Raw genomic sequence first — 22,115 nt, 5'->3', positions numbered from 1 at the left:
ATGGCTTCGAAATCAAAAGAATGATGACGATAACAATGATAAATAAATATCACAACTGAATTCTACTTCATTTCATGACGAAACATTTGTCACGAAAGGATTAGGTAATTATCAAAACAAGCAATAATGGTCAGGTTGTAGCTAATAGTCGGCCTAGTAGTCCTAAACACCGATGTCAAGACGTTAACATGGATAAGATATGGTGAACGTAACGTAACAAATAACGATTTTTGTATGTTAAATTCATGAATTTGAGGTTTGAAATAGATGTAAATTACCGAACCGAAAAACCCGAACCAAACCGAAAATTTACAGAACCCGAAAAAGTTTGGAACCGTGACAGCCCTAATTTTTACATTGTTTAAGGATTTTCCCGTTAATTCCAAATCTTATCAAGGGGCACATGGTGGGTGTGAACGGTCGGTAGCGGGTGCTTACTCCTCCATCACATCTATGTTTTTAGTACAAATGAGGGACCTTTGGCCAAGGATACTCTGTGACAAATTTGACAAAAATTGGTCTAAGGGTTCTGGCCATTAGGTTATGGTTAAGTTAAGGCCCATATCTAAAAAAAATTGACGCACATCGCACACCGCGCAAATGGCCACAGCATTAGCTAAGAGTTTAACAATTAAGCAAGAAGGCAATGGTCAATATCGCTTACCTGAATCACTCTAACTCAGCTGTTCTTGAACATCAGCCTTTTTTCGTATTTTGCTATGTAAAATGTTGATAGTGAATTGTTGACCGAACCTACCCAAGAGGGGGAATAATTTGAACAAACATGAGTCTACACTACTAAGGGTGCTTCCAAATCAGCATGACAAATCCATCTTTTGATTGTAATGAAAAGAAAAGTTTAAATATATTATTTTTGTTTTATATTCTTATTAAAGTCTGATTTAAAAGAAGTTGAATCTTAAAACTCCCAGAGAATGCTTTCATATCAAATTGACTAACCATAAGGGGTATGCCTTAGCTGTTCAAAAGAAAAAAAAATAAATGATTTTTTCTTAGATATTCCTTAGTAAAATCGTCCATAATATTGTTTTCCCACCTTACCCATGCGATTTGATGTACATGTTATATGTACATATGTTTACATTTGCAAATTCTTTCCTCTATATAACATTACTGAAAGCAATGTGTACATGTATAAACTCGGGTTCCTCAGGTCATACACATTCGACGTAATTTCTCAGTGACGTCATAAAGAGTCGACGCGCAATCAATGGATTGCCGTTGAGTTAGAAAAATAAAACACTTCACACGTTAAAGATCATAATCAGGCAAATATAAAATATGAATAAGTTACAAATGTTAATGTAAGTAATAAGGTATCATTTTTAAACATATATCGGGATATAAATACGGGTTGGTACAAGATCAAATTTACGATAAAACCCGAAGGGCTTTATGAAATTTGATCTCGTGGACAAACCCTATTTATATTTCGATAGATGTTTAAAAATGATACCTTTTTTCTTAATTAAATCAACACTATGTAATTAAACTTTCAAATAGTTTCAACTTTTCTGGATCCGTGGTTTAAAAAAAAAAAACACACACACACACACACAAAACATGTACTATATTTTTACTGTTTAAAAAAATCCATCTCCCCTTATAAAAGGGGTAGCACTTGAGCAAACATACATATAAATTCCCTTTCTTGAAGGATGCTTTGTGCTTAGTTTAAATGAAATCGGTTCAGTGGTTCATGAGATGAAGTTGAAAATGTAATAACAGAGGGACGTTAAATGACAGGTGAACAGAAGAGCTCATTTAAATGTTTGGTTCAGGTGATCTAAAGATAATATGATTAGTTTAACGTACAGAATGAGCTTATTGATAAGATTTAAAGAACGAAAGTTTAATTTTATTGTATCCATATATATATATATATATATATATATATATATATATATATATATATATATATATATATATATATATATATATATATATATATATATATATATATATATATATATATATATATATATATATATATATATAAACTAGGGATGACAATCGATTAAAGAATTACCAATCGGTTAACGGCAAGGTGTTTCGACCGATTAATCAATTAATCGTATCAGAAATTCTAGACATATATCATCAATTTCATCAAGCTTAACTCAAAAAACAAGGCTATAAAGATGTTACATGTAGAAATGCTATGTTTATATTTTCACAAAACACAATATTTTACTTCAATTTTAATGGGCGAAACAAAACAAAAAGATAAAAGAAATCAAGAAAGAGAACGAGAGACAGAAAAAAAATTGGAAACACATGAAACATGCTTGAAGTCTAGGACACATTAATTGAATTCAGAAATGATGTAACGCAAGCTCATTCTGCATTTTCACTACACTCAAAACTAAGTCAGAACTATCACATAATTTATGATGTCTGTTTAATAATATAATTTGGTAGGTAATTGGTAACAAGAGAAGAGGTAAGATACACATTATAATCAGTTCAGTGTATTTAACGATCATTTAATTAAAATCATTAAAAAAAAGAGAGGACGGACTGGATAATGACATGTTGTTTAAATAAAAATCAACATCTCGAAAACTGACCAGTTACAGTTAATCCGGAGAGCCTGAGTTATCTCCAAATCAGCTTAAGGGGATGAAGGACACATGGTCACATGACTCTGTTTAACTACATGTACGTCATAGTCTCCTTTTATATAAGTGCAAAACGTGTAAACCATCTGTTTCTGTATAAATTTTGACAATTTTTTTTACTTTGATTACCATCTTATGCACTGTTATATAAAATAAAGAGTTTTTACATTCTTGTAAAAATTAACAAATTACGGAATATGTTGTTCAACAACTCTGTTTCCTTCACTGCACGTACAAGTCGGTGACGTCATACACGATCTGTTAGTAGAGCAAGATAATACTCGGTGAATATACTGGCAGTTTTATTATGTAAAAAAAAAAAAAAAAAAACAAAACAAAAAAAAAACAAAAACAAAAAAACAAAAACAAAAACAAAAACAAAAAAAAAAAAAAAAACAAAAAAAAAAAAAACAAACAAACAAAAAACAAAAAACAAACAAACAAAAAAAATGTCATAATCAGTATATGATGAAATATTTTGAGAAACGGAACACAAAAAATATTTTCGCATGGCTGATGACGGAAATCTTATGTAGGTAGATCCATCAGAAGGAGTACTTGCCCATGTCAATATTTTTTTAAAGAATGAATAATTGATTAAATGAAGAAAATAAACATTTTTAAAATTCTTTTACTAACAATATTTATCATTACATCTACTGAAAAGCATTCTTCCAAAAGATATTGTTCTATTGATTATGAATTTAAGTTAAAAAACATTTTCCACAAAAACCTATGACATCATAAGAGAATGGAAATACCTTAATCAAGTCAATGAATGGCTTGTATTTAAATGTTAATTTACGTATATTATATGATAAAATTTCTTGCAAATTAAGTTTTACGTTGTTTAAGTTGAAAAAAAAAATGAATAGCAAGATTTTTTTTTTTAGCTCAAAGTCCTTCTTCCCCTTTAATAGAGAGATGAATGTGGTAAAATTTCAAATATTTTAATTTGTTTTTCAAAATTGTATTTTTAGGAAATTGTATTCAAATTAACACTAATATTATTTTTCCCGACTATCCGAATACAGATTTTCTGACCAATAACCGCAACGGTTGTAGCCGGTTAATCGATAGGAAATTGTCATCCCTAATTATTACATATAAATCGTTTGAAAATAAGAGTATACATGAAGATTTACAAATTATAAAAGAAACCAGTGCATCATTTAACATAAACATGAATCTTACATTTGTAGAAAATCGCAGAGGAGAATGTATGAACACGAGACTAATAAAGGAAAATCGGCAAAGGTATTTCTCTTTCTCAGCATAGAGCCTATTAATTTCATATTGAAAATATATTATTGTACAGATCATTTTGAGCTAAATCATCTCTATCAATTCCGATATTTCGAGGGAGAGCAATGAAATAAAATGTGAAATTTGTGTGTTTTTGCTTTATAATTTTTTTTTCTGAACAGGTAAATCGGATCCTCATAATCCATTCTTCATTTCTAAGTCGTAAAGTTCTTTCTAAAGATAGCTGAGAGGCAAATGACAAAGAATAAAATGTTGGCAAAATCTTTTCAAAACACATTTATTTAAAATTAAACAAGGGAAATTATATTCATTTAAAAACTACTAACAAAGTCATAAAGAAACAAGATTTATGGGAAATTATTTCTTATGGTGGAAGGATATTAAAAATTCAAACACACACATTTGTTACATTTAATATCTTGGAACTTTAGTCCCGCATATGTTTACTCCGAGAATATTTTCCGTTGATATATGCTAGGAATATTAAATATATAGGTTTCATTATATATTTTTGAACATTTTACATATTCACTCAACAGACTTTGCCAAGAAATGAAAATATATTAAAGAAGCATAGATAAAATTTACACTTTTTTGTCTGAAATTTTACATATATTGACCAATATTTCAAAATTAACATCACTGACCCCAACTTTTTCTTTCATTATTTTAAATTACACGGCACTTCCGACCGATCACCACTAAGGTCATAAAAACTTTGATACAAGAATATATTTTAGTGCCTACTTAGATTTTTAATACCCCAAATATGATACTTTTTAGTGCAAAAAGTCACAAAATAATTGAAGCGCATTAATTTGCATGATTTATTCAAAGATACATATTATTCAAACTATTTTTACGTAAAACAAGATTATATTTATTGTCATGATTACATCCGATAAAATATGATGAAGCTTAAAGTGATTAACCTAAGAGTTACAATTTAAGACCGAAAGGGTTAAATTAATTGTACCGTTGCTCAGTAAAATGTAAACTGACCCCCAATTTCCTTTTTGATTTTGAATAATGCTACACGTATACTTATGAGTACTTACCTAAAATATACGTTCTCAAAAAATCCTTGATATAACTAATTTTACGAGTGACACACTTTAAAGTAATATTAAACAGGATGCTACAGTCTGAATTATATAAAATCTTCACTATTAGTGCCTTCAGCCACGAAATTTCATAACGCGCTAACGCTCGTTACTCATTTTATTTGCACAGACGGTTGCAGTAATGGACTACATACTTCGAAGAAATAATGATTCAATGCTTATAAACATACACACACACCTTAACACACACATACACAATATATATATATATATATATATATATATATATATATATATATATATATATATATATATATATATATATATATATATATATATATATATATATATATATATATATATATATATATATATATATATATATATATATATATATATATATATATATATATATATATATATATATATATATATATATATAACTATTAACGCAATATTTATCAACTATTAATGCAATAATTTATGAAATTAAGCGATGCATTTCAACACTTAATGATACTCATATCATTAAGTGGCGTTTTATCATTAGCAGTTGCTACAGAGCATCATTGGGAATAATAAATTGCAAAACATGTCTATCAATTATTCAAAATTTTAATTGTAATGGGAATGAGTAAATAAAGCTCAAAACAACGTGGCGTGTGTCTATAAAATATATATTTTTTCTATAGGTCAAATTCGCCAGTTCAAGATGGATATATACAGGATCTGCTGTCTGAAGGCCAGGAAATACACCGCGTAAAAAATTCCTAATCTATAACGTTGAAATAATGATGGAATATTTGCACCTGATTTTCGATTGCTTGTTTATATATGCTTCCAAATCAAAGATGGAGATAAGAAGATATTCAGATTTATTGCTTTGGAAAAATCATATTATATTGTTAACAATAAGTAGACTAAGTGAATTTCAGTTTTGAAAGCTTGTAAAGGTATGATATCTTTCTCTTTATCACGCCATATTCCTTAAGCGAAGATATTTCTTTCGTGAAATAGATATGCTTAGGTTGGAAGTATTAAGTCATTCAACCATGATTTATGAAACTGAAATTCTCTCCTATTTTTTGCATTCAAACTGTTCATTTATTTTACTTGAATACACGTAATGATATATTTTAAAAGGTCATTTTAATTAAAACAAGCATGCAGTTAATCCCAGTGAGAAATAACAATATATTCTTTTAACGAGGCATTTCGGTTATTCTGAAAACAATTACTTTTTGTTACAGTATTGTCCTGATGAAGAAAGTGAAAGGTATTTTACCCATGTTTATAGAATTTCGTAAAAAAAATACGTCAGAAATTATTAAGAATATCTATCTATCTATCTATCTATCTATCTATCTATCTATCTATCTATCTATCAATTTATCTATCTATCTATCTAATCAATCAATTTATCTATCTATCTATCCATCCATCTATCCATCTAACTATCTATTCCTTCATGTATTATTTTGTTTTATTATTTACTAAATTTATTCATTTATTTTTGTAGCGAAAACAATGTTTCCATGGAAAACCATTCAATGGCTCAACCTTCACAAATAGGTGATCATGATTATCAAGACGCAATATCCTGTCCAAATCCTAATTCTAGGTAAAAATAAAAGCACACAGTCTATCAAAACTTAGTGTTTTAATGTAGAACAACAAAAGTATTGTGAATAGTAAAAAAAAAAAAAATTAATATACATTATCACTATGCTTTGAAAATGGGGGAAAAAACGCTTACAATTCTTATTGTGTAAAGAAGACAAAAAAAAAAAAAAAAAGTAAAGAAAAATAAAAAAAAAAAAACAAAAAACAAACAAACTAAAAGCATTATTAAAAGTTCTTCGATATCCTTTCTTTTCTTTCAATCCTATATATCTGAAATCAATACATCAAAAGGTCCTAAATACATGAACAATTATTTAGCCTTCAAGAATATTCAAAACGATCTCTCTCTCTCTCTCTCTCTCTCTTTCTCTCTCTCTCTCTCTACATCACTATGTTGGTGACAAACTGAATATCAGTTGTTTGCCTATATGAATCAAATAACCTTTCATATCTTAGAACTACTTATATTATCTTTCTAGATATAATTTTACCATCAGATGTAATCGATATGCCATTCATTTTAAGTAATTAAGATTTTGCATTCTTTTTAATAGGCTTCAGCTTTGCAATGAGGAAGAAGAAGGAAAAATATATGAATCATACGGGAAAAATACATAAAATACTCCTTAACAGGAATGATTATCGAGAATTTTATAATTGATATCATTTTTTTTTCAATTACAAATATAATCAACTCATTTAAAGTTATATCTATGTTTTGTGAAAGATATGGAATAGAGTACTAACTTTTCAGTTTACAAAATGCATACACTTATCTATAATGCTATATTCATCCACTCGCAACGGAGTTGGAGAGGATATAGTAACGCAAAAGTGTGTGTGTGTGTGGGGGGGGGGGGGGGGGTTGTGGGCGTGTTATGTCCTATGCGAAACGGAATTGACGTAATTTGCGCCGGGTTCGATGTCGAATGCTGCCTTGATTTATTGATATACTCTTTGGGAGGGAATGCTCCGCTTTGCGGTGTCCTCGTGAAAGTTATTTCAATTTAATTAACATATGAAATCAGAATATCAAATCAGATTTATTTGTATTGTAAATTCATTTAATAAATCTATTAATTCATCATTTGCTGATGTTTTTGCATATATTCTTAAAATTGAAATTTAAGTACATGTATATTATGGAGCATTAAGGATATTTAAGACTATAATCAGCAGAGAAAATGTCTTCCAAATCATGCATGTGAAGGAGAGAGAGAGAGAGAGAGAGAGAGAGAGAGAGAGAGAGAGAGAGAGAGAGAGAGAGATTATTTCAAGGTTTTAGTTTAAGAGAAATGGCATAATATTCTACACTTCAGCATTTAATATTAGTATAAGCCATGAATCGACATAGAATAGATAGATAGATAGATAGATAGATAGATAGATAGATAGATAGATAGATAAATAGATAAATAGATAGATTTCTCACAAGAATTGGGCACATTGGCTACAATGCTCACCTGATCCACTATGGTCCTGCTGCTGCTCTTCATCAGCAGATTTCTTTTTACTATATATTCCAAGTTTAATTCCAACACTTCCCAGAACTTCATGATTTAAACAAATTTGCATCTACTCTATCTTAAAAAGCTTTACATTGATAGTGAAGAATGAGCATTTTACCAACATTTAGACAAAGATTTTTTAAAGATTGTATATCTATGTATACACTCATTATTATTTGCGGCCCAACAAATCCCCGGAAATCCAGTGTTTCTTGAGTTTAACTTTATGGATGCCAAATGACAAAGGACAGACAACAGATGGATGTCAGACGTCTTTTAATCGGAAGGCTCCAGTAATCTTTTTAAACACCCTGACATTTTGAACAATTCCTAACCAGAACATGTAATCTGCTATTTTCAATCTGTCCTTTTGTTTTAAAAAGTCAAATGGATCAGTGTACATAACTTTCCCTTTATTATTTATAAAAAAAAAAAAACCTTGTATAATTCCTATAATTATGATCAATTAAGAGAGAACCATCGTAAAACCTAAATCATAAAAGCTTTCATTTGATATAACAAAAAACAACTGACTCTTCAAATTAGGGGCTTATAGGTGCCAAAAGTCTTTAATTAAATACTCTTTTAATAATCAATATGTTGTTAGACAATATTAAAAGCAAAAATGTTCATCTTAATGATTTGGAACTACGTGTATAAATACCTGTAATTTATACATGTATCAGGTATGTTGATTTCATGTTACAAAATCAAGGGTCTAGATTGCTAAAAATTCCATCATTTATATTTCACTAATACATTTGGAAAGAAAGTTTTTCACAAAACATAAGAAAAAAACCATTTAAACTGCAAAACAGCCCATTCAGGACTTGGAGATGTTGGCCCTAAATACTTCAATTCTACAAATATCTTGGAAATAAAATAAAACTTCTGAATAGCTGCTTAACAAATAGTGCTCAAAATCATAAGACCTTTTATTTCATAGCGTGGAAAAAGGATTTACCACACGAAGAGGGGTTAAAATGACCAATTATCTGAAGTCTATATATCATAAAGATCAGTATATTTTCACATGTTACTAAAGCAGAATATTTTATGTCAATAAGCTGGACTAAAGGTATTGATACCTTGATCTTATGTTACTTAAAGTTTCTTGAACTTTCTACTTTGCGAATTGGTGCATAGATGCTTTCCCAGATAGCAAGACATTGTTGGGCCAACGTTGGCCCAATTTTTTTTCCAACGTTGGTCCACTGTTGGTAGTCCTACGTTGGCCCACGGTCATTTTGCTCATCGGCCCAACGTTGGTCCAACATGATGGTATATTGTTGGGCCAACGTAGGTATAATTGTAAGCCAACTAACAGCCAACCTTAACAACTGGTTGGTTAGGTTGGCCCAATGTTGGGCCTTTGTTGAAATGTCAGATGGCATATTGTTGGGCCAACGTAGTTATTATAGTAAGCCAACTAACAGCCTACATAGAAACAACATTTGCAATCGGTTAGTTAGGTTGGCCCAACGTTGACCCTTCATTGAATGATTGGTCCGATATTTACGGTTTATTGGCCTTAAGATTCTTTCTGTTGGCCAATTGTTGGATGAAACTTACATCTGTTTAAATAAATTGAATGAATACTTCTTGAAAATACATTTATAAATAATTCTTTATATAGACCTTTCTCATAATTGTTTAAAAAAAATAATACACACTTCAACCTGCATTCATAATGCATACACGTTCAAAGAAAACATTACAAGTGATTCACTGTAAAATTATTTATAGATATATATCAATTCAATCAGAATTTACAAAATTACTTTTAAAATAGATAATGGTGGAAATGTATGAAAAAATATTAATTTAAAGTTCTTAATCCTGGCTCACTTCCTCTATCACTGTCCTTTTGTTTTGTTTCCCACTCTTTCTTTTTTCCTCCCTTTGTCGCCTCCCCAGGCCTTCATCTTGATCTTAGACATACGTACTTCTTACAGTCCTTTATGTTCTTCAGTTTCATTGTCAGTTACCACTACAACATTTGTTTTCCTTACAGTCTCTGATTGAAAATACAAATAATTTGGTAATGGAAACAAAGCAAGTACTGGTACAGACTCCAATGTATAAATCATGTAATTAAGTCTTTTAAAGACAACGATGTAAAATACTACTAGTACATGTTGATCTATAAACCTTAGTATCCTTGTTAAAATCATAATCGTGTATGCAATAGACAATAGATGGAGACAAGTTGAAAGATGTTTTTTACCTTACTTATTATTGTATTTCTTAATGAGCACTAGAAGTTATTGTAAATAAAAGTTTAAAGTACATGTATGTGCCAACTGTATACACATATATAATTCATAGTTACATTAACTTGTATAGTGCTTGTGAGCATAAACAAGAAAAGGATGAATTCCGAACAATTTTAACAGTAAACTTGAATTAATATGAATAATTATACTTACATCGCTTCTAAGATGCAGCTGTAACAATGGTATAATCCATAGTTTTTAAATATCCCTTCAAGTACTTGCTCTGCACTTTGAGTCTATCACCCACCTGTGAGCAATTGAATCTGACAGCTCACCCAACAGTTTGGTGTTTTAATCGCCGCGACTCTCCAAGCTTTAGCGAACGCCTAACTTTTGTTTCAATTTAATTATAAAGCTGTGTTATCTTGATTTATGTATATGTAGGCTTCATTCACATACTGTTCTTGGGAACTTTTTAAATGTTATTCAGTCTTCTCTTATTCTCATGAATACAACGAAACTAATAAATAATCATGCACCCACTTAAAAAAAACAGAACAAAAAACTTTTTGGTGCTGTGATCACTTTAGTTCAAAGATAAGAATGGTGAAAATATCAGATCTAAACAGATGCAGTCATCCAATTAAAAGCAAGGACAGCGAATGCCCTCTATTATTTCAGAATGTGCATCTAAATTAATGTTTTGCAATCAAATAAGCTTGCAACACAACAGTTCAATGGGGCAACATTGGGAACATAACGATTTAAGAACTTTGAACCAACGTTGGCCCATTGTAACGCTCATCAGCTAACATGGACACCATCATTTAGTTGGCAGTACAATAATTGGGCCAACATTGGCCCAATATAAATATCCCATCTTGAAACACTTATACATGCTAACATCGGGCCAACGCTGGGCCGACGTACTACTACCAACTTGATTAGACATTTTCAGTAAGGGTGTATTGCAAACGTTGGGCAAAACATTGGGCCAACATTAGAATCCTAACTCCCTTTGAAAGTTGAGCGAATATAGAAGTTGGTTACGTTGGACCAACGTTGGGCCAACATAAGAATCCCAACATTATCAAGAAGGTTGACATGGTAACATTGGTCCAACGTTGGGCCAACGTTGTCCACCCAATGCCAACCATACAACCATTTCCCAATGTTGGCCCAACGTAGTCATGCTATCTGGGTTATACCAAAATTAGTAGAAATTAGCTGAGTGCTGTGAGTGATGCTGAAAAATTCCCAAGTTTAAAACCCACACATAATCCATGACACTTGACAGCAGACAAAAACAGATACCAATGGGTTACCTGGATCACTTAGGTGACCTAATAAAAACAAAGCTGACGTGCCTCAAACAATTTAACGAACTCTTATCTATTGTTTGAATTGGGTTACCTCTTACTTTTGTTTCCATACCTATGATTCCAAAACTACATGAATAAAATAATGAGTGTGGCGACTGGCCAAAAAGCTCCATTCCAACTTGTTCCAGAATATCTTTTCCAACTAGCTCCATCATATTGTTGTACCTTTATGAGTTGCAGATTTGCTAACCTAAAATTAATGATAACTGATTTAAAATAACACATGCATTTTTTTGAAGCACTTGTTCATGAATTCTTCATGTCCAGATTGTATCCACTAGTTACACTAGCCTGAACAAAAAATTAATTTATTTGCCCAGAATTTTATTTATTTGCTTTTTACTTGCAAGGAAATTTGATAGCACTATCGTCACACTATTGTTCCCATTGCCTGTACACATTTGAGCTGTCAATGCGAAAGAGTGTCTTGGATATTGTGGTGGAATAACCTGTCATTATTTTTTTGTGATTAATGAATAAATCAAATAAACATTTTAAAGCGTATTTTGATGTTATTGATAATATTTAATTTGATATGTTACATTACTCACAAATAAAAATTACACTGTAATCATCTGATGAATGAATTCATTATATGGATCAAAAGTGAAAATTTTAAATGTTGTATTTGTTATGAATAATATAGAAGTTTAAGCCTTGATCCAAACTGACATATGCCCTTCAGATGATAATTTGGCTAAAATTGGCCCATTGAAACTTGAGAAAAAGGGTGTAATGTTAAAAGTTTCAAGATGGACAAATAGTTGGGAGACAGCTGGACAGACAGACTTCAACAGAATAATTATAAGCAGAACAGCTCACCTGATTTTTCAGCTCTGGTAAGCTAAAACTTATAAGAGTATCAGAAATAATTACCTCTTCAGAAAACAAGAGTATCAGAATAAATCAAGGCCACTTACTACATGTACAAGCAAACTTTTTCCCCCCAAAAATCATGAAATCATGCTAGATTTGTAAGCCTGTATAAGTTAAATAAATAATTTTAACCACTTTATGTTTAATTTTAATTATTTTTCCTATGCAGTGTCCTAAAAAATGTTTTTTAAGTGAGAATTTTTAACATCCAAAAAGTTTGCACTTTTTTCCAATATTTAAGGAATTTGCATCATTTTATACAAAATTAAAATTCAAAAATAAATATCCCATTCCATGCATCCAAAATTTTCTCTGTAGCAAGTGCCCTTAGGTTTTTTGTAAACAACAGCATCAGAAATTATAACATGTATAGTAAAGAAGAGAAACTGTGGTACTAGATGTCCCTCAGATTCGTAATGATAGACCAGATCAGGAACATTCCTAACAGTTTTTCCTTGAAATTCAAAGGTTACAGTGTTCACCATACTATGAAAATAAAAGCTAAGACTTTCAAAGAATCTAAATGCAAACTAACTTATGAAGACTTATCTGGACACAACTGCATGACCAGACAAACAGACAAGGTGACTTTCCCATCCTCCAGAAACTTTGTGAGATGTACAATAATTGAAAGCAGATGTCACAAAATGAAAATTGGATGTACATACATTCATTTGGACTGAATGAAAATTTAATCAACAATCATTTAAATATGAACCAAGTAGGTGGAAATAAAATTTGGAGAGTGGAAGACACCTTTTCTTAAAACGCTCTTCGGCTCTTTGTTATGATGCAGTACATGTGGAACAAAGTACATTGTTTTTTATGCATGCATAATTTATTAATTTCCCTTTTTTAAGGTAGCGGCAGCAGAGTCGACCAAAATTACTCGAACACAAAAATGATCTTCAACTGATGCGGCTTATCTCCCTATGCTGATGACGTCAGTACGCAGATGAGTTAAGGCTAGGTATAGGCATTTCTATGCAAATAATCTAATTAAAATGCCTAATGACCATCTCTATTATACAGAGAAACTTAAAACTTATTGTCTAATACGTGTACTTAGTACCCACGACAGATGATAGCCAATACACATTATGACGTCATATTATGACGTCATTGTTCTTTACTACAAAAGATTTAATGGATATCAAAAAAAAAATACTTCGGCACAAGGGCATGCTGTTTTTTTTACTGAAACAAGGTATATTTAGAAGCAAAATATTCCAAAGTTTGCTGGTATTGCTAATCAGTTGTATAATTTCTATTTCTAAAGTTTTAAGTTGAATAAGGGTAAAAATGTACAGTCCGGTATAAATTTCCTAAAACTCCCATCAAATGAAAAAATGCCTAGGATTTGTGCAGCAGTTTTATTAATCTAGACAAAATATTCTTCGTAGCATTATACAAATTTTATGTAAAAATAAATAGGATAATCCCTTGCGCCGAAGCTGTTTTATTGCTGTGTTTTATTACCTCAAGTAGGTAAGATCCGTGACGTCATAATATGGCGTCATAATGTGTACTGGCTATAACATATCGTGGGTACTAAGTATGCATAAGAAAATAAATCAACACTTTCTCTGAATAATAAATATACCTCTTATACGTTTTTATTAGCTCATTTGTATAGAAACGCCTATACCTGACCTTAACTCACATGTAAGACCCAATCGTTGTTTAGCACCGTGCAGATACTTACATGTATACGGAAGATAATGTCATTTTACAGCGTAATTTTAACAAATATCATAATCATGGCTAGATCCTTATATAAGTACATGTATAAGATGTTCAAACAAACTAGCATTTCTTTTCAAAAATTCCATTACAAATTTGCAAGATTTTAAATATATATGTTTTATCTGTGTACTTTCAATTGGATTGCCTTCGACATTTTAAATAATCTCTCTCTTGCTCTCTCTCATAATTTCCTCTTTTTTTGTGAGAGAGTCCTTGAATAATATCTTTATTTTCAAAACACTCGTAGATAGTTTTCTTTTTTTAAATCAACAACTCAGACAAATCGTACACATATAATGATAATGCAGTTGGTAGAAACGACATCAAATATTTTCATGTAGTAAGTGAATATGTAATAAAGAGTAACTGCAGGTTTAAAAATACAGTAAAACTAGTTTAGTACGAACACGGATATTGAGAATTCAAGGATATAGCGAAATTATCTTGGATCCCCAGCTATATAAATTTAACGAATTCCTTATACGAATATAACGAATTACGTATATAGGTCCCAGTGACTTTGTTATATACGTTTCACAGAGGTCACACGAACTGATTTTAAAATTTAGTTTAACTGTAAAAATATTGATATTAAAAATTGACCAGGATCAGTCTTGCGAACATTCTTGGTCTGGATGGATTTTTTAACTGATCAATTTGTGCACGAACTGTACAAGTGTTTTCAAATTCCAATATCTGCGCCAAACTGTTGCATGTATCTGCACCGTACAGTGCATGTATATAATATCCGTAATGCCGGTATGTTTTAAAATATATTTTTAAAGTCATTAATATTTTTTGGTTATAGCAGAATGTTGTCGTCATTGACTCTCGTAGTTTATTTCTATATCGTTTCAATATCAGCCCCCGGGTTTCAAATTGCAGAAAGCGCGCAATCAAAGACGCATATTTTTCACTAAACCACTTTATCATGAACTTCGATACCCCCATGTTAATTTGATGGGGGGGGGGGGGGGGTCCTGAGCTGGGTATTTTCCCCACATGGTCATATCTTTATTTTACAGTATTGTATAGGCCTATTAATTTTTTTCATTGAAAGAAGCTTCAGGCCAGTGTCAATAAATTACGCTATTCTTAGTTGTAAATTATACATATCACTTCGAATGAAAAACCACATTTTTATATTGCAAAACAATAAGATCATGTATCTTAATCCTCTTGTGCGTGTCATATATGCATTAAACAGGAATAAGAGTTGGGTTTTTTTTTCAGTGTCAATTTTAAATAAGAAATAAAGTTTGAGAGGGTTTTCTTGATTTCTATGGGGTTTTCATCAGGATCATTCTATGATGAAAAGCTCTTGGTTTCAGTTGCCGTGCCTAATTAACGACTAGTTCAAACTGAGCCGACTGCACTATAGAATCAGATAGTTCTTCTGAAATTTGATTTAAACATATTTTATTGATACATAATCAATTGGATTGGAAACAAGTTATTCCAACTTAGATTGTCCTCTCCAACACATAGAAAAGACAAAAACATATGTATACACGTGATTTACAACCAACAAATGTACAATACAAAAAAGGAGGAAAAAAGGTGCAGAGAATTAAGAAAAGGAATAGGAGTGCGAGGAGAGAAGAAAGAACAGGCCCGTAGGAAGGAATTTCACTTCGAGGGGGCACAACTATACATTTTCAGTTAGGGGGGGGGGGGGGGCACTATCAAGTACCAAAATTCCTTGACAAGCTAAAAAAAATAAAATAAATAAAAAAAGGTCATCAGACGTTATTATTGAGGAGGCACAAGCATATAGTTGCTATGTTTTCTATAGTATTCTATATATCGACAAAATTATTGGGGGAGGGTCGTGCCCCCAGTTTTTACGGCCATGAAGAAGGAAAGGGTTGTAAAAGATACAGAATGGTTACGCTAGTTATTTTTAAAAAAGAAATTTCATTTTTTTTAATTGACTTATGTATGGCTTTAACAATATTGGTATTATCTTGTTGTCCCCCGCTTTCACTGAAAGTGGGGGATATTAATTTGGGTCTGTCTGTCCGTCCGTCTAGCTGTCTGTATTTCTGTCTGTCTGTAACACTTTCGTTTCCGCGCGATATCCCGAGAACCCTTTGAGCTTTAGCAATGAAATTTTGCATACCAACTCCCTATGGCCTAAAAAAGAACCCTATTGATTTAGAGGTCAAAAAGTCAAAGGTCAAGGTCATAAACTCATAAATTCTGTCTGTTTTAACACTTTCGATATCTCGAGAATCCTTTGAGCTTTTGCAATGAAATTTTACATAGCAACTCCTTGTGGCCTAAGGAAGACCCTGATTTTGAGGTCAAAAGGTCAAAGTTCAAGGTCGTAAATTCATACATTCCGTCTGTGTGTATCACTTTCATTTCCGGGCGATATCTCAAGAAGCTTTTGAGCTTTTGCAATGAAATTCTATACCATAACTCCCTAGGGCCTCTCTCGTCCCTCTCAAAGCGTCCCGCCCCGTTTTTTTAATTATTATTTATTGTATTAAAAGTCGCTTGACACTATTTTTAGCACAGGGGCATGTGGAGAGTTATTACGTATAATACAGGTTGTCGGCGGACTTTATATTCTTATTACATCTATTAGAACTGTTTAGTAAAGGGTAAATTAGACACCATGTATTGTGTAAAATTTTGACAATATCGAACGTGAATATAAACATTATATGTGACCTAATGTTTGCATTTAATTTGCCATATAATCAAGTGATTCCGTTGTCTAGAGGTATGACTCTCGCTTAGCATGTGAGAGGTGCCGGGTTCAAATCCCTGACGATCCTTCTTTTTTCTTTTTTTTTGGGAGGGGAGGGGATTTTTTTTATTGCATTTACTAAATGATAGTATTCAGCATGTGATATGAAAAAAATTATGACGTCTGGCTTGTACAAACTCATAAAATCATTATTACAGTGTGATAAATATTCTATATAAAAAGTATCTTCTATTCACATATTAAGGAATAAGCAATCAAATCTTTATATCCATATTGGCATTTTTTATTTGCTTCAATATATATGAATACATTTAACAATTCTACAAATCCGGGGGGGGGGGGGGAGGGGGGGAGTCCAGCACCCCCCCCCACTCCCCCCACCCCCCGAAACTGTGCATGCTCTTCTTTTTCCCTAAGCGGGGGACACAAATTCTTTGAATTAGCTTGCTGACTAAAGCTTGGGTCCCCAAATAGAATTATGTCAAGGTCTATTGCTCCTCTGTTATTTTTTTATGGTATGAAATAATTCTGTTCTTATTTCAGCATAACTCTTACTGTACAGGAAGAAGTGTTCAGTGTTTTCATTGACATATCCACATGAACACTGAGTATTATCTGAAAGCCTAACCTTAAATAAAATCTGACTTAAGGACGCTTATATCGTGTTTCATTCTAGATAAAATTGAGTTTGTTTTTTTAATACAATAAGAAATATATTAATTTGGGGGAGATTCGCCTTTAAAAAGTTTTTTAAGCTTTTACACAATGAAGATTTCTAATCTCAGTAGGTAAGGCATTCCATGCTTGAATTTTTGATGGAAAAAATGAATTTTCTAGTAAGTTTGGTCTACACTGATGAATAATAATATTATTACAATTACGTAATTCATAATGGGTAGTTTGTGAGATTTCAGGAGGTAATAGATCTAATAGATATTCTGGCGCGAGATCATGTTTTAATTTAAACATTAAACATAATTTTATCTTTTCTCGTCTACATGTATACATGCAAACAAGTGTTTCCCATCCTGTTTCGAAATATAGAGACTTGCGAGGAGCATAAATTGGAAGGCCAATGACAATACGTGCAGCTTCTAATTGTAATTTCTCCAACCTATCACAATCAACTGCGGAAATGTTATCCCATACTTCCGATGGATATTCAAATAGGGGCTTAATAAATGTAATATACATCTTAGTTAAAAAAATCACGATTCAATGATAATTTCAATTTACGAACTACTATTTCTTTTGAAATCTTTTTTTAACAAATGTTATCGATGTGATTAGTCCATTTGCCAGAATTTGAAAACGTAAGTCCAAGATGACACTGAGTAGAAGATGGGACTATTTCTTGAGTGTCAAACGTAACACTTAGATTGGATACTCCAGCTTCTCTACACCCAAAAATTAATATTTTGGTCTTATCAGGATTAAATTTTACAAGCCAGTTTTTTGGACCATTCATTAATTTTTTCTAGATCATAGTTAGTAAGTCTCTCTATGTCCTGCAAGTTTTTAGATGTGTTCGACATAGATGTATCATCTGCATATAATCTAGAGAGACCCAAGAGTCCACATGGCAGGTCATTTATGTTGGCTAAAAAAGTAAAGGCCCAAGAACAGAACCTTGGGGAACTCCTGCTTTCGTTCTTCCCACTGAAGAACTTGATGATTTTATTTTGTCCTGTTGTGATCGACTGGTAAGATATTCATTTGACCAAGCAAGAACCTCTCCAACAAACCCATATTTTTCTAATTTATATTTTAAAGCTTTTAATCAAACTGTGTTAAATGCCTTACTAAAATCACAAAAGACAAAGCACGTGGCTTTTTTTATTGTCTAAAGCAATAAGATATTGTGATAAATTTCTATTAATAATACTACTAATAATACTACTAATACTAATACTTTTAATTGGGTATTTTAATTTTCTATTAATAATACTACTAATAATACTACTAATACTATTAATTGGGTATTTTAATTTTCTATTAATAATACTACTAATAATACTACTAATACTAATACTATTAATTGGGTAACGGTTGAATGGTTACGCATAAATCCAGCTTGTAGGTCATATATCAGTTTATGTGATACTAAATGATTATAAATGTATTTAAACATTACTCTTTCAATTTTTTTTCTAATACAACTCAATAAGGAAACCGGTCTGTAGTTGGATGGATTTGATTTTTAACCCTATTAATAAAAATATTAATTAAAGACAGGAATTACATTAGCATGTTTCCAACACATGGAAAATTCACAGAGAAAATAATCATACCCAAATAAACCCAAAGAAAATATAAATAAAAAACAAATCTTCATGACAATGACGTCAACAGCCTTCTGCATTGTTTGGCAATAATGATTTGAAAAGGATTTACCTCATAAGTGTAGATCATTAAAAAAAGCATTTAAGAATAAATACCATTGCATTGCAAGGATATCATAATAATATGTGTAAAAATGCTATACTCTTTCATAATGCCTTATTTTCCCCCTATTTTTTCTGATAATAGATTAAAAAACGACATGTGCATCGTTCTAGGAAAACAAAAGCCTTCCCGCTATTAATGTTAATTAATTAATTTATTTTTCGGATGGTATGTTCTTGAAACACTAAATTTGATAGAGATCACCCTCTACCAAGGTCGAAAGCAGAAATAAATGATCTCCAATATGATTTAAGAAACAGTCATTGTTTAATATATAAAAAAATTGCATGAAATATGGAGATAACAAAAAAAAAATAATAATCATACTCTCAAGTCCATTCAAGCAATACAAATCAGGAGCAGAATAAACATGGAACTCTAAATCAGAGGTGGGATCAGGTGTCATGGAGGTGTGAGCATACCCGGCCGACGAGTCACACCCGCATTTCCTCCTTGCCATGATCGGGATAAACGGAAAAATCCATTGACAACTCAGAGTGTAGATAATGGTCCAGCAATTAGCATAAAAAAAATTTCAGTCGACATTTGACTTAATGATATATTACATATGCAGACAAGGTCATTATATCGAGCATAGAACTTGCGAAATGATGACTTTAAACGAGACTGTTGATACTCGAAATACAGTCAAGGCAACATTTTCTACAAAAAAGGCACTGGAAACAAGGAAATTCAAGTTCAACCGTCTTACTTTCTAGCATAAAACTTTACTTGGGATACCTTTTTGTCTTCTTAAAGAATTTGTCCTTGGATTTTAATACGAGTGTCGTTCAATAAGTAATGCAAGTAATGCAATATACTGTACATACATCATAAATAAATGTAGTTGTATTTAATTTTATTTTTTCACAGTTGCAAATTTCTATTAAAAAGCTCCTAATCATAGAAAGCCCACTGATTTTTCGTATTGTCTTTGCAATTAGATGTTCATGTTTTAAAGGAAGCATGGTCGCTACACTAAGCTGAAAACTGTTTATAAATGATCTCTGCCAAGAAAATGAAAATGAGAGTGTGTGTGTAAAAACTGCTTTTTACATAAATCGCCGAAGAGCTTTAATTAAAGATATGATTTTTGTTTGTGGAAAAAATAATCTTAAACGCTGTGTAGCTTTCAGATGGATTCAGAAATTCAAAAGGAAAAGAGGAGAGTTAAAATAAAGCAATCAAACTGTTCAATTGAAATCTGTGGGGACACCAAAAAATATCTATGCTCTGTGCCACATGCGTATGATATCTGAAAATGCTAGATTTACGCTGAAAGACGTTGTTAAGACACTAAACATTTCATCATCACAACGCTTAATAGATTCTGACAAAGGAAAAAAAAAAATGATTATATTTCTTTCAGATTTGTGTCCTATTTTCTTACAAATGCCTTGAGGGAAAAACACGCGTGCGTTACGCAGCTATGTTAAGGCTTCCCGAAGCTTTAAAATGCGCTCAAAACATAATATGTCATTGCGAGGTCGGTTTTGGTTTTAATTTATTAGTATTGAACTTAGTACTTCCAATTTATATAAAAGGTTTCCTCGGCTATATATTAACATATTTGTTATGATATCACATGACATTGTTGATCACGTGAAGGTCATTTATAAGTTTTTGAAGTGTTTCATATAAATTGCTTTGGCGCATCTGATTAACACGATAATTATTAACAATTTGTTATATAAATAAACTCATCGTATCCTTGTGTATCCGAAATGTGCTTGGGAAAAGTCATGGTATTACTTTGGAGGTCCGTGTTTGCTCTGCTCCTATTTTGCATTGTTTTATGGACTTTTGAGCTTGAATACTGTTCGTTATCACCATATATTTCATTGGGTACAAATATTTCCTGAGAAATTCAACTTACCTTCAAATTTGAGGGTATTTTCCACATAATATCGTAATCTATATTAAAACAAAGCCAACACACATTTTTCCCAAGCAAGATTCAGTTAGATAACAACCTCTTCTTACAGATTTCCACAAAAATTCTCAGATTAATCCTCATTAATCATCTGCGCCAGACTCTTTTATACACACAAAATAAATTCAACCTCCAACCACGGGTATAAAACAGACTACATTTCAAAAGTGTATTTTTCATAAGCATTTTGAACATGCTGAATTTCAATCAAGGGTAGGTAAGCGGTGTATTTCTATAATATTCGAACATATAAGACTTAAAAAACCCTTAACGACCCGTGAATTTTGCAATAGCTATCTAGCATTTAACATGCAGTTTGAAATAAAGTGTAAAGTTCATGACACTCTCCCCGTCATAACACCTCAAGTTTGCAGTGACTTGACGTCATTTTCCATTATGACGTCATATTTTGGTAGTTGAGAGATGTGAAGGCACAGAGTGCACTGTAATATTCTACGGGAAGCCTTAACCTACCTGTGTAAATGTGCCAACAAACTACTTAAGAAGAGATATTTTAACAAAATATAAGATTTGATAAACTTGCTTGATGGATAACGAAAAAAGGTGCACTTTTTATAGCCGAAATATAAGATCAATAATAAAATGTGGAATCAAAGAAAAAGCTGTCATTTTATTATGGTTAAGAGAAGCAAATGATCCAAACATGTTTTATTAGTTTTCATTTTTTCAAGAGG

At 31.5% G+C, this 22,115-nt stretch overlaps 1 protein-coding gene across 1 annotated transcript in view; it reads left to right on the top strand.

The window, feature by feature from the left end:
* Positions 1-7,221, top strand: part of LOC133178649 (uncharacterized) — a 36,185-nt gene extending 28,964 nt beyond the window's left edge. The window contains exons 8-12 of the mRNA XM_061313374.1: positions 3,845-3,899; positions 5,665-5,731; positions 6,223-6,248; positions 6,492-6,593; positions 7,150-7,221. Coding sequence (XP_061169358.1) covers positions 3,845-3,899; positions 5,665-5,731; positions 6,223-6,248; positions 6,492-6,593; positions 7,150-7,213 — 314 coding nt within the window. The 3' untranslated portion in view covers positions 7,214-7,221. The remainder of the gene's footprint in view (positions 1-3,844; positions 3,900-5,664; positions 5,732-6,222; positions 6,249-6,491; positions 6,594-7,149) is intronic.
* Positions 7,222-22,115: the final 14,894 nt, after the last annotated feature.

Source organism: Saccostrea echinata, unplaced genomic scaffold, assembly GCF_033153115.1.
Source record: "Saccostrea echinata isolate AGI-Se365-2 ecotype Australia unplaced genomic scaffold, CSIRO_AGI_Sech_v1 ptg000003l, whole genome shotgun sequence".
NCBI classification, from domain to species: Eukaryota; Metazoa; Mollusca; class Bivalvia; order Ostreida; family Ostreidae; genus Saccostrea; species Saccostrea echinata.
The sequence above is the reverse complement of the archived record's forward strand: the minus strand, read 5'-3'. Positions and strand labels throughout refer to the sequence as shown.